Genomic DNA, 15,836 nt, shown 5'->3' with positions numbered 1-15,836 from the left:
CTCGAATCCTGTTCTCCCTTACTTTTGGGCTTTCCTTCAGGGCCTCTCTTCTCCTTCAGGGCACATCTTAGCAGTGGGGAAAGGGAGAAGGCGACCCCTCAGAAGCTCTGGCTGGCATGCCTGTCTCTGGAGGAGGGAAGTAGGAAGAGGGCAGATAAGGTGGAGGGGGTGGGGGGACAGTCAAAAGGAAAGAGCAGGGTAGAGACAAGGACTGGGGCCCAAGGAGGCGAGGGTTAGGGGAGACAGAGCAGGCAGTGGCGGCGGTGTGATTAGAACGGAGATTGATGTGAAGGGGCGCCACAGACGGCAGAGAGAGTCAATAAAACGAGAGGATCACATTAGAGGCGACAGAGAGAGCTTTAAATTACAAGGCTGCTGCCACCGAGGGGGATGGGAGGAGGCCGGCCTGGAGCCTGGTGGGGGGGGACTTCCGAGGGTGTAGTCATCCCCTGAGATGAATCTTCCAGCTCCTAAAAGGCCCTCCCTGTCTCCAGAGTGCCAATGCTGCCCTTTCATTCCATCTCCTTCCCTAATGCTTCCCACCCTCACGGGATGAGGAGAGGAGAATGCTGTGGAGAAATAGATGTTTTTGTTTTTGGTATGGCTCTCTTCCTCCTTCCAGACCTGGGTCTCGGGTTATTCCTCAGGATGAGAAGGGAAGGATGGAAGGACTACTTGTCAAAGCTCAGCTAGGGAGTTGTGGCCTAATCACTGAACTGCAAATATTCTTCCGTGGGAGCTGAGCAGAAAGGCACCCTGTAAATAGCTGGTGAAGAATTCCTACTGTTCAGAGGGCAGATACACAGCACTTAGAACAGAAAGAAGCCAGGGAGCCTGAAGGCTCCAAGATGGACAGTAGGACCCAGAAAGCTACTGAGAAAGATGTTATGAGATGGGCAGAAAGGTGAAGCTGTGGAAAGCTGAATAGGCAGGCTCTGAGACCATGCAAGCCAGGGAGAGTACAGTGAGACTTCAGAACCAGAGAATTACAGGAGCCCAAGGGGCAAGGGCAAAGAAAAGACCAAAAACATGAGGTCTGAGGAAGGAGAGACTGCTCCTCACCCAGGAGCCAGGGTGTGGGTTCAGGCTGGCCAGTAGACCTGGAGGCAAAACGGGAGGAGCGCTCTTTCTGGAACCCCTAATAAGACAAGGCCTCCCCTTGGGCAGAGCCCCCTTCCTCCTGTGGCCCACCAGGGGGAGGAAAAGAACCACTACTGCTCCCTAGTGGTCACCGAGGGAACAACCCGGAGAGGACAGGCCTGACGGGGACAGATTGACTTTTTCTCCTCTGGGCTCCCCTCCTTAAAACAAAAAACGAAATATCCTCTCACTTTTTTCCTCCAAATCCAACGAAGCAAAGGCTTTCCTGGCAAAGTCTGCCAGAGGGCACCAACACGTTTGCTTAAAATTTGCATACAATGATTTCCACATCAGAGCCAACCATTTTTGCCTTTCACTTCGATTGTTCAATCCATCCTCTTTCCCTTGCCCTAAAGCCAATTTTGAGGATCTTTTCTCTTTTCTCTCTCTGAAATTCTTGCCTCAGGCACTGCTCTTTTCCATACTCACTTTGCCCTTGCATTTTTCCCCTTTCCGACTCAACCTGTTGCTTCTAAGAGGAGGCAGCCATGGAGAAGAGAGGGGAAGAGGAATAGGAAAGATGGAGTATGTGCACCTGGCATGAGGGAGTGTGGTGTCAACAGCAAACAAACGCTAACTAGATTTGCTGTATTTTTTTTTTAAGGCAGCAAAAGAACCTATGCTTTGTGGATTCATACAGGCCCCGGGGGTCGGTCCTGGGCCCCCTACTCACCAGCTGGTAACTTCCCGGGTCTCAGTTTCCTTATCTGAGAAAATGGAAATGATACCCTCCTCACCTGGCTGTGGTGAAGAGACGGTAGGTAACCTGTGAAAGTGCACGTACTGGCTGTTCAGTCAGGTTAGTTCTTTTCCTTCTCTTTGGCTATCTCCTCTCAGAGAGCAGAGCAAGGTGTTTGCAAGTAGGCTGACAATTTTCCTTCTGCCTCGCCCTTTCTTGACCAGGATTCATCCTCTAATCTCTGCCCTTTTCCATTGAGGGCAAATTCTTTGGTGGGCAGGATTTAAATTTAGTCTGCCCAGCAGCAGAGTTCATTTCTCATTGGGCAGTCCTGATTGCTAGGCCTGCAGACAGCCCCTTATCCCAGAGCAGAGATTGGAAGCTCTGCCCAGGATCACACTTGGCCTGGGTGCAGAAGCAGCTACTACCTGGATCAAAACTATTATGGCCTCTACCTGTGTTTAAAACTATCATTTTCTCTGTCTCCAAATCTTACTTTCTATATTTAAAAAGAAAACAAAGGAAGGTACTCCTATTCATCCATTTTAATTCTACCTATCTCTCTTAGACTTCTCAAATATTCGGGGAGTGCTTACTTTGTGCAAGATAAATTTTGTCCAAAAGAGAGAAAATGAGAATGGCAGGAAATGAGATAAGACAGGCAGGAAAAGGAGTATCATAGAGGGTAAAGAAAGAGACAGCTAGGCAGAGAAGTGGGCGGAAGAAGGGAAGAAGAGGGAGAGGTAGGGAAGTGGGGGTGCTGGATCCTGATCTGCATATGTAAATATTGAATCTCGTGGAAGCAGCCCAGCTTTGGCATCAGACTGGGCAAGTGGTCTGTCCCCAGTGAGAGGACGGAGCAAGGAGGTTGTGTCTTACATATTGCAAGATGCTTAAGATAGGTATGAAGGAACTGAGTGAGTGAGGTGTGAGGAGAAAGGAGAGGCCAAGAGAAAGAAGATGGAGGTGGGTAGGGAGCAGACAGGTAAAAGGGAAGCTACTGGTATGGACTGAGTCCACAATCAGCAGGTCGAGCATCCACCCCCATTTGCATGGCTTTGCTGAGATGTGCTGCAGGGAGGAGCGGAGCCTCTTGCCTATGCGTCTCCTGTAATGATGCCACAAATGTTAGGACAGCAGTGTGGAGCATGAAGAGCTCAGGCTTCCATAACCACGTGAAGCCAGCTCTGAACCTTCCACAGGAGCACTCGGGAGTGAGGGACAGAAAGTTGTACCCTTGAATTCAGAATCAGGATCCTATCTGATCCTGGCCGGGGGCTCCTCTGTAGAAGACCTTGGATCTCCCTGAGCTTGAAAGAAATTACATGCATTCTTCTAGAATTATTTGGAAGGGTACTATTGTAAGTGACTGTGTGTATAAATAAATCCTTCCGGTTCTTTAATTCTACATGACCCCTTGTGATGGTAATGACTCCACTTAAATACTATGACAATACTAATAATAGTAATAACATCTTTAAATGCTTACAGGCACTGTGCTGAGCCTTCTGCAGGCCTCACATCCCCTAATCCTCCACCACAATCTGACGAAATACAGCTATTCATTCCCATTTGAGAAACATGGAAACAGACTTAGATGGGTTCAGGAATTTTTAAGGTCTCACCCTTGAAAAGAAGTCGAGTCAAGATTGGACTTGGGTAGCCTGCTTTAGCACTCTGCTCTGGGGTTAATTTGTAAGCTTCTGAACTCTGGCTGGCATGCATTTTGAATGAAGCCTTTGAATTTGTTACTCTGCCCTTATGCGTGCCGCCTTGAGTATGTATGCTGCCGTGATCGTCTTTGAGATGGAAGGTGTTAGATGGTTATTTCCCCGTTTGTTTCTTAGTGTAAGATGGGGGCCAGAACAGGACCACTGCTGTATGTAACTCCAGGGGGCGCCATCCACACTGCAGTCTAGGGAGGGGCCCCAGCCATTTTGTGTGTTTGGAAGTTGGGGGTGAGTGTGAGTGGAGACAGACGTCAAAGGTTGAGTTATTTAACTGATGACATGTTTACTCATTTGTGATCATGTCTCTTAACGCTGAAAGTCTACACATATATATCCATAACAGCATAAGAACTTCATCAGACAAGTGCTATGGTATTATTTAAATATACAGCCTTTAGGGCCAGACAGACCTGGAATCAAACTCTAGTTCTGTTCCTTATTATATAAGCGAGCTTGACTGGGTTACTGAAAGCCTGTTTCTTCATATCTAGAATGGGGAATAGTTCCTCATGGAACTGTGTCCATTGAGATGGTCATTAGTGAGATTGGCACTTTGTATGTGATCGATAAATAAAAACGATAATTATTCAACTCTATGCCTTATTTCCCGAGTTGGGTTGTACGTGTATGTTTATTGCTTTTTGAATGTGTGTATGGCTGAGGGCCTGGGTGTAGCCCTGTCCCAGCACCTCTTTGGGTTTAGGAAGGTGCTGGCTTTCAGGCTTCCTGGCTGGGCCCCCCCAGTCCTCCGTTATACCCGTGTGGGCCCTGGGCTTCAGTTCAGCCGCCAGGGTGTCCTGTGCGGGTGTGCCGCTGCTGCCTGTTTGTGCTAGGTGGCTGGCTGGCACGGGCATGTTTGGGGTGGTGGTAATTACTGGGATGGCCCAGCCCTAATGAGTGTGATCTCGTTACACTCTCACCGCCTCTAATGGAGCTAACCTCATTTCACAGCCATTAGTGAAGGAGATGAGGCCCCGCCCCCGGGCCCCGCCAGCTGCAGCTCTTTCAGCCCTGGCCACGTTGTGTCCCTCTGGTTCGCCATTTCCCTGTCCACCTCTTCTCCCCCCCCACCCCCGTTCTGCTCCTCCTTCCAGACCTCCCTTTCCTGCTCCCCATTGTTCTTTTCCCTTCCCTCCTCTTTCTGCGTCTCCCTGGTCCCTCTTCCCTTTGCTCAGCAACCCCCTCGTCCTACCTCGGGTCTGTTTGTCCTCCCCTTCTCCATTTCCCTATCCTCTGCTCCGTGCCCCTCCCCCGCCTTTCTCTGCGGCTGTCCCTCCCCTCCCCCATGTTGCCCCGTCTGGCCAAAGGACAAATCTCAAGGGGAAACCAGCAAAGACAAACAAGGAGCAGTGACTTCATTATCGTCATTAATTTGCCACTTCAGTTCCTCCCACAAGGGTCAAAGCCGGCACGGCTTGAACTCAGGACTGACAGGGAGGCTGAGAAGGCGGCCTGCCTTTGGCCGCCTGCCTTTGCCCCGTTAGGCCTCTCCCATAAACACAGGTCCTCCTCCTCCTCCCGACCTTCATTTCACTGCAGGGACCCAGGCTCTGGGTTTCTCTCTTCCAGTTTGTTCTCGATCCTCACAGCCTCCTGCCCTTCTCCTTTTTCATTTAAATCGTGGCCTTCTCTCCTGCTCTCTTCCGACTGGAAGTACATGGTTTTCACCTTTGACTCCGTCTCCTTGCCATCCTCGCCATCCTTGCCATCCTCGCCATCCTCGGCCTGCCTGGGTTTTCCCACTTCTCCCTGCCCCTTCCATGCTGAACCTCCTTCTTGGCCTTCCCTGGGCTTCTCTTGTCCTAACCTCAAGTGCACTCTTTTCCCTAAAGCACCAGGATTTACCTCTGAGTTTCGGAAACCACATAGCCTAAAAAAGCTGGAGAGGGGAGGAAGGCATTTGTGGCCTGAGCAGTCCAGTGATAAAGGACGCCGAAGTGGCTGGATGGAAAGGAAGACCGGGTGTCAGGGGAAGCAGCAGAATCCAGGCTCAGATAGCCAAAACCTGAGACACGGTGCGCTCCAGAGAAACAGCTTCCCCAAGACCGGAGGCAAAGGAGGACAGAGCTAGAGGGCAATGGGCTTGCGACTAGGGTGGGGGGTGGTCACCAACAAAACAAGGAAAGATAAATTGGAGGCTGGAAATGGCATTTCAGTTCCTCAGGGAAACAGTTGCACACTCCTGTCCCACCCTCTGCACTCCTTCACTGAGAAGCCAAATGATGGGCAATTGACTCTTGACCTTTAGCCCAATCCCAGCCACAAAGGGTGAAGCTGAGGGTAGTTGGTTGTTGTGACTGGAAGAGGCACGAGGGAAATGTCCACACGTGAAGTAACAATTTCTCCCCCACACCCACCCTGCCCCACCAACTGCATGTCAACATACCCAGAACCCGACATCACATACCTACACCCTCTTCTCTCCTTACAGAGCTCTTGCTACTAATGTTCTGCTAATTGCACAGACCCCAGTGCAAGCACAATTCCAGGGGTTGCCCTGCGGTGATTCCTGTGCTGGAACCTTCGCTTCAGTGCAATCCCATATTCCTGCCCAAACACGGGCGAGCTAGCTCCTAGTCTCGCTTTTGACTTTGAAACATATATTCCGAGGGGTGCTGAGCTGTCTTGGGAGGAATTAGAAAAAGATGTCTTTTTCCAGGTGTATGCTCCCTGCCTGCCAGTGGTACAGCTTGGTGACAAAAGAACAGGTGGATCTCAGCTGTCACTCTTTCACTGGGCACCCTAAACAACCATAGACGGAGGCCCTGGTCTCGGACTAGTTCCTACATGAGGGGGGACACTGAGAGCCAATGGGATTACCTCTAAATCTTTCACCCCTGTCTCATCAGCCTGGGGTGGAGGAGGGGTGGGCAGGCAGTCCCCTGGGGCTGTCACCAGAGAGGTAAGGGGGCTATGGGAAAGTGAGTGGTGGGATGACTGAGAAGCCAGAGAAGAAAGATGGAAAAATCAATGAAATGAGTTTCTAACAGTGAGGTAAAGGACCGCCGTGTCGACAGCCTGTCGCCTGCTGCAAAATATGAGCTGCCCAAGTCCATGGTGGCGGCTGACAGTGCATCCAGCCGCCACGGTCCTCCCTTCAGGCCCCCGCCTACCAGCCCCTTCTGCAGCTGCCCTGGCCTTTCTTATTACAGCCAGACTCTCCCCGAGGGCTCCCGGCTGGCTCGTTCCCTTCCCGCTCTTCCTAGAGTCCTCAGCCCATTCAGGGCCTGTCACCAGAGGAACAAGACAGGTTAGCACCCCTGACTGCGTGTATCTCCCTCCTCGATGGCTTCTGTGTATTTCGAATCCTTTCCCTGGAGATTTCGCTCAGAGTTGTGGTGCGTTCTGCATCTCTTTCCTCCCCATCTTCTCCTAGAAGCTCTGGGCTCACCATGGGCATCAGCGTCCAGGCCATGTCTCACAGGCCATGTCTCACAGGGTCCTTACATCCACAGCTGCTGCCTCCTGCCTTTTGGCCCACTTGGCCAACGCTGACTTCCTGGGTTGGGACAGGGTGTTTAGGATGGGTCTATGATTGATTGATTGATTTGTGACCAGTGTATAAATATGAGTTATGACCAATTCAACTGTAGTTTCATGATTGGCTATGGGGTGGAGTAGGGAATGTTACTTCCCATTCAAATCTGCCGACTGTCTTTGGAAATAACTCAACCTTTTCTGGAAACCACCTCCTTTCTTCACCCTCCTCCGCATCTTCCTCTTGGGCTCCTAAGACTGTTCATTCATGTTTTGCTTCCCTTATCTCGGTAAAGACTCCCCAGACAAGCCCCTTGAGTCCACCCTGGCTGCCTTCAAGTGCCCCAGCCCAGTCTGCCCTCTCAGATCTCGCTGTTGCTCGGTTAACTCTCCTCCAGTTTCTGATTTCCCAACTTGCCCATGTATGTGACTTAGGCCTGAGGGGTGGGGTGAGAGGAAGGTAAGCAACTCTTTCCCTTATCCTCTCCCTATTAACTCAACATTTGATCAACAGACATTTACTAAGCATCTTCTGTGTAACAGATTGTGCTAGGTGCTGACAACCAGTAAGAAACTAGACAGATGCGGCCCCTGCTCAAATAGCCATCAGGACTAACCCGGGAACCTCTCACCCGATAGCTTCGTCTATCTGACCCAGAGTCCCTTTTTTCCCCCTTTCTCTACAGTCAAATTCTACAGCGCCCTGTCATTCAGCACCCTTCTCCTTTCTCTATCCCTGTGCAGTTTACACTCTCACAGCTCTGATCCCCGCTCTTCTGCATTTCCAGCTTCAGTTTCCATTCCTAAACCCAGAGAGTTCATTTTACATTTTTGATGTCTCCTCCCTGCTCCAAAGCCCTTCTCCTTTCACATTCTGTAACTGCCATTTCCAGTTCTCTTCCTTCTTTGCTTGCCTTTCAGTCCTACCAATCCATTCTCCATGCCCCATCTCCCCAGGTCCCTTCCTCTTGCTCCTGCTAGCAAACCTCATGTTCTCACAAACAAGACCTCATTCTGAGCTAGGAACAGCTCCAGGGAAGCAAGGACAAGACCCAGGAATCCTACAGATTTGACTCAGGCCTGAGCCCTGGTAGCGTACAGCTCCCCAGCCAAGCAGAAAGTTGTTCCTTTATGGGTCTCAAGGTAACACCAGCTGCTCTGACATCATGGAGGGAGGAACCCTGTCAGGTTGCCAAGGCAACACCAGCAATTTATGACATCAGAGGCTCGAGGTCTTTGGTTCTCAGGGGGCCAGAAAGATTCAAGTTCATCAGCTAAAGTAAATTGAAATTCTACTTTTTCATTTCTCTGCTTGTGTTCCCCTGGCTTGGGAATGAAATGCAAAGGCCTTTGGAGGGGTAATGAGTGATTTGGCCAAAGGAATGAATGTAAGCCTCTCCCTTTCTCTTCACCAGACAGCTTGGTGTGCTCTCCCCCTCTCCTTTGGCATCTCTCTTTTGGGGCTTCGCCCAGAGGTATTTTCTGCTCTGCCTTTTTTCCAAATCACCCCTCCTGCAGTGCTCTTTGCATCCGTCATGCTGTGTCCTTCTCACACCAGAGGCATTTGTTTCCTTTGATACCTCACCCTCTCCTCTTCCCCCCTACCAAGCTCTGTGCAGCTCTGATCTGCTCCAGCACTCCTCTGTCTGCCTTCCATTTACCTTCTTTGTACCACACTCTTTTCCACATCATATTCTTCAATTCCTCCCTTCACCCACTTTCCCATTGTATTCATTTCATATTGCTTTTGCTGTTGACCTCCTCTTAGGAATATTCTATCATTTCTCTCCCTCTTTCCTTCTGTATCACTATTAGATCGTTTTTCATTAATCACCCTTGGTTCCTCCCCGGCCCTTCATTCTGCATGAATTTTCTTCCTTTCCTCTGCACATTCCTCACAGCATGCATTTTTTCTACCCCACGCATTTATTGCATCCAGCCTCTCCCTCTCCTTCCTTTCTATAACTCTGTTCACTGCTGAAATCTTCCATCTTCTGTCCATATCTACCTCCTCGTTTTACCCTTCCAAGCTCCTGAGGTCTGGAAAAACAATGATGGGCTTAAAACAAGGTAAACTCTCCAGACTCTTTATCCACCTTTCTCACTCTTTAGGCTGAATGAATCTGGCCCCTTGCATAAGATAGCTCTGTCATACTAATGAAAACTGTCTCAGATATAAATCATGCTGAATCCAAATATACTAGCAGGAGCACAGGATGAAGACAAACTGGAAAGTGAAGAAGAAGCCCACTAGAATGAACTGAAGGATGAGGCGCAACCAAGCTCACAGTCCTAGAGAACGTCCCCTTCCAAAATCATAGTTGACAGTTCATGACATGATGGCCCTGACTGATGAGGGGTTATATGCCTCTGGAAGCCCATTAAATTGATTTCTTGGCCTATTTATGTGCCTTCACAAACCGTACTCCCTACCTTTTTCAGCCCTTTGCTCTCTAGTACCTTCTGCGGCTGGGGTTAAAATGCTGGGTGAGAGGATAAGGGATAAAAGGAATTTAGGATGACCAAGGAGAAAGAGTAAGAAGATGGCAGATTATGGGAACAAAGGTGGAAAATAGGCAAGGGAGATGGGGATGGAGAGAAAGGGATGAAATAAAATGGGGAAACAGAAAAAATACACAATGGTAGTGAGGGTAGGGAGGAAAATCAAGTCAGCAAGGAAGAGGTTTGTGGTGGGAAGCTCCTGGAAAGGCAGATGACTCAGAGGAGACCAGAGGTGAGGTCCTCTGGGGAGGAGGGAGACAGGCACATGGCAAAGGGGACAGTCAACAATGCTAGGAAGTTCCAAAGCTTCCTGGATGATGGTGGCAGTGGAGGCTATCCTGGCCATGCTGAAAGGGCACGGGGGTCCTTGGGGACGCGTCTGCTCCATCCCTCGACTCTTCCAGGCCCCTGACCCATGACTACCACTATCATGACTGATAAGCAAACTCCAAAGTAGCCTGAAAAGGCCAGAGAAATCCATAAGGAGAGGGCATGGAGTCCTAGTCGGGCAGAACAGTCAGGCAGCCCAGGCATGACACATAGTGACAGAGAGAGGATCACTTGGACGGGAAGAATCACAGACGGAGACAGTGACATAGAGACCCAGAGATGGATGGGTGGGGAGAACGCATGAGGTGAAGAATGGTGAAATCAAGAGGCAGGGACACATGGACAGAGATCAGTGGGGCTACAGACACAGCTAGACGAGAGCGGACAAGTGCTCAGAAAACGACAGGGCTTCTCAGAGGGGCAGACAGAGTGGATGGGGACTTGGGGGACCAGGAAACACACACTTCACCTTGAATGGAGCGGTGGCCTCCCCTCACCTCGCACTTTTCCGAAACACAAACAAACAAAAAACTCAACTTCAGGCAAAACCCGGAGAAGATGAAGGGTATCCACCACCCCTGTCACCCACCCTCAGCACAGCGCGCCTGCCTGCCGCGGTTTCCCCGCTACCCTGCGGCCCCAGGCCCCTCCGGACTGACAGCTCCGCGCCTTCGCACCCACCCGGCCTCCCCTGCCCCCTGGGGCCCCCGTTCCCCGCACAGCTCGGCGCGGTCCGTCTAGGCTTTCGTTACCCTCCGTTTGCCCGGCTGGCTCCCGGTCCAGCTTCGATGCCTTTCCCTTCCCCGTCTCTCCTCCACCCCTGCATGTCTCTCTTCCCCCATCCCCGCTCGCACGCCCGCTCCCTCCCACACTCCTGCTCCTCCTCCGCCTCAGGTTCTCGGTCTGTCCGTCCGTCCGTCCATCCGTGTCCCCTCCCCCAGCCCCTTCCCGTCCCTCTCCGTGCCCTCCAGCGGCAGTCTCCGAGCGCCTCCTCTCCCCTCCGTCTCGAGCTTCCAAAGAGCGAGGAAGGGAAGAAGAGAGAGAGGGAGAGGAGAAAAAAAAAAAACACCAACCCAGCAGCATCGGAAATCGATGCACTTACACCTCAGCTGGAAGCAGGGACGGGAGTCGAACCGCGGCCGCCGAGCAGCGCGAGGCGGGGAGGGGAGGGGGCGGCTCTTGGAAAAGACTTCTCCGATGTGTTGATTCCTTTTTTTTCCCCTCCTCCTCCCTCCCTCCAGCGCTCACTCCGGGGCGTCGGGGACGGAGATGGAAAAAATAAATAAATAAATTCACGGCGGTGAGGGAAGTGAAGGAAAATAATCAATGCTATTTGGCTGCGGCTGAAGTGTTTTCCCGGCTTCGTGAGGGGGTTTCCATTGATTCACCCAGGGCACTCGCTCGCTCCCTGCCTCCTCCTCCTCCTCCTCCTCCTCCTCGCCCTCCTCCTCCTCCTCCTCCTCCTCCTCACCCTCACTCCTCCGCCTCATTCACTGGCTGGAGCCGAGGCGTCCCACACAATGGAATAATCAATACCCAGGCGCCCGGGGCGGCCCCACTGAGCAGGTGCAGCGGCCCGACGGCCGCGGCGAATGCCGGGAGTTGTAGTCCGTCCACTCCAGCCCCCGCTCGCCTGCCCACCAGAACGGAATCCGCCCGCCTCGCTGGTCCGTGGGGGCGACCCCAGGCCCCAGGGCAAGGCCAGCCGGTGGGCCGGACCACCTGCTTGGCTCTAGCGCCAGGTTCAAGCCGGTGCCTATAAAGAGGACAAGCTACTTTAAACTCTTTCTTGTCTTCTCTTCCTTCAGCCTGCAGAAACCATATATTGTGTTGTTGTTTTGTTTTAAATTAGCTCTAGAGCAAGCCCTGGCTTCTACCAGCTTCCCAGAGCCACCTGAGGCCTTTCTTTTCCCATTCCCTTCTTACTGACTTATTAATTCACCCTCCCTTCCAACTGGCACTGGAAACTTCCTATTCCACAGCAATTACCTTAAAGTCTGAGAGCTCTTGCTCCCCTACGTGATCACAGAGTCCCCAGAGTTGGATGGGGGGAGAAGAGGTTCGGGCTCCTTGGGCTCATCCTCAATTTATCAGCTCATGAGCTCTCTTACATTCTAATAACAATTGCTAAGATTTATGGAATGCACAGGAACGGTTCCAAGCACTTTTACATGTATTAACTTATACAACAAGTCCCATTTTACAGTTGAGGAAATCAGGGCATAAACAAGTTAACTGGCCCAAGGTCACATGGCCAATAAGTGACAAAGTCAGTGTTCAAACCTGGATGGTCCTGCTCCAGAGCCCACATTAGCTACTATAGCCTACTTCTTTTTAAAAAAGGAAAAGGAAAAAACAAAAAACCCTGGGGTTCACGAGAAAAAAGGAAGGAGAAACTAACATTCTGAATCTATTATGTGACAGTTTGTCATTGAGTCCTCACCCATAACTGTGAGGCAGTCCATATCTTGCCAATGAGAAAACAGGTTTAGGGAGAAGGAGTAGCTTGCCCAAAGCCAAACACCCAGAAAATGAAGGTGGGAGTCAATCCCAAATCTGTCTGGCTCTGAAGTCTGGTCTTTCCTTTCTGTTCAGCTGCTCCCTCTGCCCCACTGGGATTGGATTTTACAATTCAGGGAAGAGATTATATCTTCTTCCTCTGGACAAGAAAACTGAAAAGTACATGACATGAAAGCAGTCCAGTGAGAGGAGTTACAGCTGGGGGTCCCTCTCCTTCCTGCCTATTGGTGCTTGTCATGGCATGGAACGGAGGATGCATCCAAGAAATCCCAAGTTCAAGAAGCCATGTCTGTAAACTAGGGTCCTCCCCACAGTACTTACTATGGGTCATGTATTTTCAGAAACATACTGGGGAGAGGACAAGTGTTGAGAACCTGGCACTTCTCACCAATCATGGAAGGGAGCACAGGGCTTGGGAAGAGCGTCTATTCCTCAGCAAGCTACCACACCCAGAGGGTCATACATACAGTTGACTCCTCCAAGAAACTATAGTCCTCAGAGGGAGTAAGGAGAAGAAAGAGATTTCTCTATTTTTGTCTTCTAAAGCAGTCAAAGGGCCACCCCATGTCTTCCTGTATTTTAAATGACCATGAGTATTTCTCCTACTTCTGACAAAGCCTGCTCAGGGGCCATTAGAAACTAAGTGACAAATTCCTCAGTTTGGCACTCAAGGCCTTGTGCAACCTGCTCCTCAGCTGTGTTTCTAGCAGCATCATCTCCTTCTTCCACACTGGTCAGGTGCTCTTCAGTTTCTGGATCTTTGCTTATGCTGTTGCTGTCTCCAGTTGAGTCTCCAACTGTTGAAATCCCATCTTGTCTTTAGTTCCCATCCAAAATATCACTTCCTCTTCCAAGAGAAAGTTTCCCACCCACCCTTACCCTGAACCTTCATGCCAGGATGTATTAAAACCCCTCTAATACTCTAAAGTAGCTAAACCTGTCTTAGTTATGCTTTTTTTCAGCCCATTGCCCGTGGCCTGCATTTATTGGGCCGCCATAATAAATAGTCAATAAAATATCTACTGGATAGTATCTCAATGAGTGGCCCATCTACTTACAGAGTGAGGGATTTTGAGACGGGGTTGGAGCCTCAGATCCTTCCACCCTATTCGCCCCACCGCCCCAGCTCAACTTTAGATATAGTCTCCCTGGCACTAATCGCAGCTTTCCTGTCACCATAGCGACGTGGGGCGCGGGGTTGGAGGTGTGATATGAAGAAAGCAAAGTCTCCTTTTGGAACTACATCTCCCATCATGCACCCGGGTCCCAGGGTGCCAGGCTCAGCCTGAGGCCTGAGACCCCGGCCGACCCCCGGGAGCCGGGAAAGGTCGCGGATGAGCCGAACACAGGGGGATGACCTCGCTCCCCGCCCGCTGCGGTGGTCGCGGCCGCTAAAACCTAGCGGGCCTTTCGGGCCCTGGCCTGCCCGTGGCACCGCCACATCGGGCCTAACATGGCCGCTCGCGCTGGGACCCGCGGGGTGAGCAGAGAGCGGTGCCGAGGTACCAGGCTAAGGACCGTTCCCGGCATTCCTTGCGGGCGAGGCGTGGGCTCCCTTTCCCCGTCTCCAGATCCCGCGAGAGGGAGACCCTTGGGCTTTGAGGTGAGACCTGAGGCTCCGCAGGCCCGTGCTGTGGCCGGGAAGGGCCGGGTTGAGTGGGGTTATCCCCAGCAGTGAGCCACCGGCCTCCCGGGGTAGCAAGGTGAGTGTTGAAAGGACACCCGCCACTTGGCCTGCTTTAGGAAGAGCCCTTTGCATTGAGGACATCATCAGCAGTGGAAGAGATCTAACTGGAGACCTGTCATTGTTGCAGATTCCTTGAAACATCAGAGACAGACGGTGCCATCCATCACAGACGCAGGGAGAAGGGGCTGTAGCAGCAACAGAGAGCTCTACAGAGTGCGTGTGCCTCATAAGTTCTGGTGGGTGTTTTTTGCGTAGCTGTTACCCTGCAAAGCGGAGCATCCTTGGGAGCTCATCAGATGTTCGTTGATTGATTACAGGTAGTATGGCCCAGGGCTTGATTGAGGTAGAGCGCAAGTTCATTCCTGGGCCTGGCACAGAGCAGCGGCTGCAAGAGTTGGGGGGTATCCTGGAGCATCGGGTCACCTTCCAAGACATCTACTATGACACCCCTGAGCTGAGCCTCATGCGGGCTGACCACTGGCTGCGACAGCGACAGAGTAGTGGATGGGAGCTCAAATGTCCTGGAGCAGCAGGTGTCTCAGGACCCCACACTAAGTACATGGAACTCACAGCTGAGCCGGCAATTGTGGCCCAGCTCTGTGAGGTGCTGGGGGCCGGGGTCCTGGGGGCTGGAGGTGTGGCAGCTGTGTTGGGCCCACTGAAGCTGCAGGAGGTAGCTAGTTTTGTGACTAAGCGTAGTGCCTGGAAACTGGTGCTATCCAGAGCTAATGAAGAAGAGCCACAGCTCAGAGTGGACCTGGATACAGCTGACTTTGGCTACGCTGTCGGTGAGGTGGAGGCCATGGTGCACGAAGAGTCTGAAGTCCCAGCTGCCCTAGAGAAGATCAACAAGCTCAGCAGCTTGCTTGGTGAGGGAGACAGGCCCTTCTGTGCTTCCCCCCTTTCTCTTCTGGATGTACCCACTGGGCCAGTTAGCGGGGAGGGTCCTGGGGTGTTTTCTCTAGTGAGAATTGCTTTAGCAATTTTCTAGAGGACCCAGTTTGCTTAGGGCTCTATCAAATCCTGTTTCCTCTTTTGTCATAGCTCTCTAAGCTGGATTTAATCCTTGCAGGTGTCCTAACCTATCCGTCATCGTCTCATTTAGTTCTCATACCTCTAGACACTCTTCCAAGTGTCCTTCAGTTCCATGTCAATTCTTTGCTTCAGTCCTTCAATTCATCCTTGCCCCAACTCCTATCCCCTCGTTTTTACCATTACCTAGATCCTCATTTAATTTGTCCTGTTAGCTTTGAGTAAAAGGCAAGAATGTCTTATTTATGGTGCAGACAGTGGGGCAAGAAGCATTGGTAGTCCCCCCCTGCCCCCGTTTCCAGGCTTAGCTCCCTTGTAGACAGTTCATCCATGCAAGTATGGGGTTGCACATCCCATGTGTGCTTACAGCCCTGGAATGCTGTTCTCGCCTCCTCGGTAAATATACACTGGGTTCCCTGCTATATGCCCAGCATGCTACCAGGCACTAACAATAAGAACCGGCTTATCGTGGCTCCATACCACAAAGGGGCTAGAATTCTACGTGAATCCCACCCCATGGCTGTAGCTGCATCTCTTCTTTCTACATCCCTCTGCATCCCTGCATGTGCTGCATTACCAAGCTAATGCGCTTTGGCCTGCCTAGATGCGTTTTAATCTTGATTGGGGGACAGGAGTAATAACTGAAATGAATTGATATTTAGGCACCCTCTGTCTTCATGGCGCCTGAGTGCCTCTTCACCATTTCTCCTTGTTGGAGGAGAGGCTCATGCTTGGCTTC

At 51.3% G+C, this 15,836-nt stretch overlaps 2 protein-coding genes across 12 annotated transcripts in view; one reads left to right on the top strand and one right to left on the bottom strand.

The window, feature by feature from the left end:
- The window catches only part of ZFHX2 (zinc finger homeobox 2), a 31,943-nt gene extending 18,353 nt beyond the window's left edge, over positions 1-13,590 (bottom strand). The window contains exon 1 of one of the 3 annotated variants that reach the window (XM_081048104.1): positions 10,961-13,590. The gene's annotated coding sequence lies outside the window, so the exon portion shown is untranslated. The other 2 variants (XM_081048106.1, XM_081048105.1) reach the window with 2 other exon arrangements.
- THTPA (thiamine triphosphatase) overlaps positions 1-15,836 on the top strand; it is a 40,812-nt gene that overhangs the window by 23,905 nt on the left and 1,071 nt on the right. For 4 of the 9 annotated variants that reach the window (XM_081048119.1, XM_081048117.1, XM_081048115.1 and 1 more), the window contains 2 exons: positions 14,193-14,301; positions 14,383-14,934. In XM_081048119.1, the coding sequence (XP_080904245.1) occupies positions 14,388-14,934 (547 nt within the window). In that variant the 5' untranslated portion in view covers positions 14,193-14,301; positions 14,383-14,387. Of the gene's footprint in view, positions 1-13,644; positions 14,082-14,192; positions 14,302-14,382; positions 14,935-15,836 lie in introns of those variants that run through there. The other 5 variants (XM_081048118.1, XM_081048114.1, XM_081048113.1 and 2 more) reach the window with 5 other exon arrangements.

The sequence above is a fragment of the Rhinolophus hipposideros genome (genome assembly GCF_964194185.1).
Source record: "Rhinolophus hipposideros genome assembly, chromosome: 5".
Taxonomy (NCBI): domain Eukaryota; kingdom Metazoa; phylum Chordata; class Mammalia; order Chiroptera; family Rhinolophidae; genus Rhinolophus; species Rhinolophus hipposideros.
The sequence above is the reverse complement of the archived record's forward strand: the minus strand, read 5'-3'. Positions and strand labels throughout refer to the sequence as shown.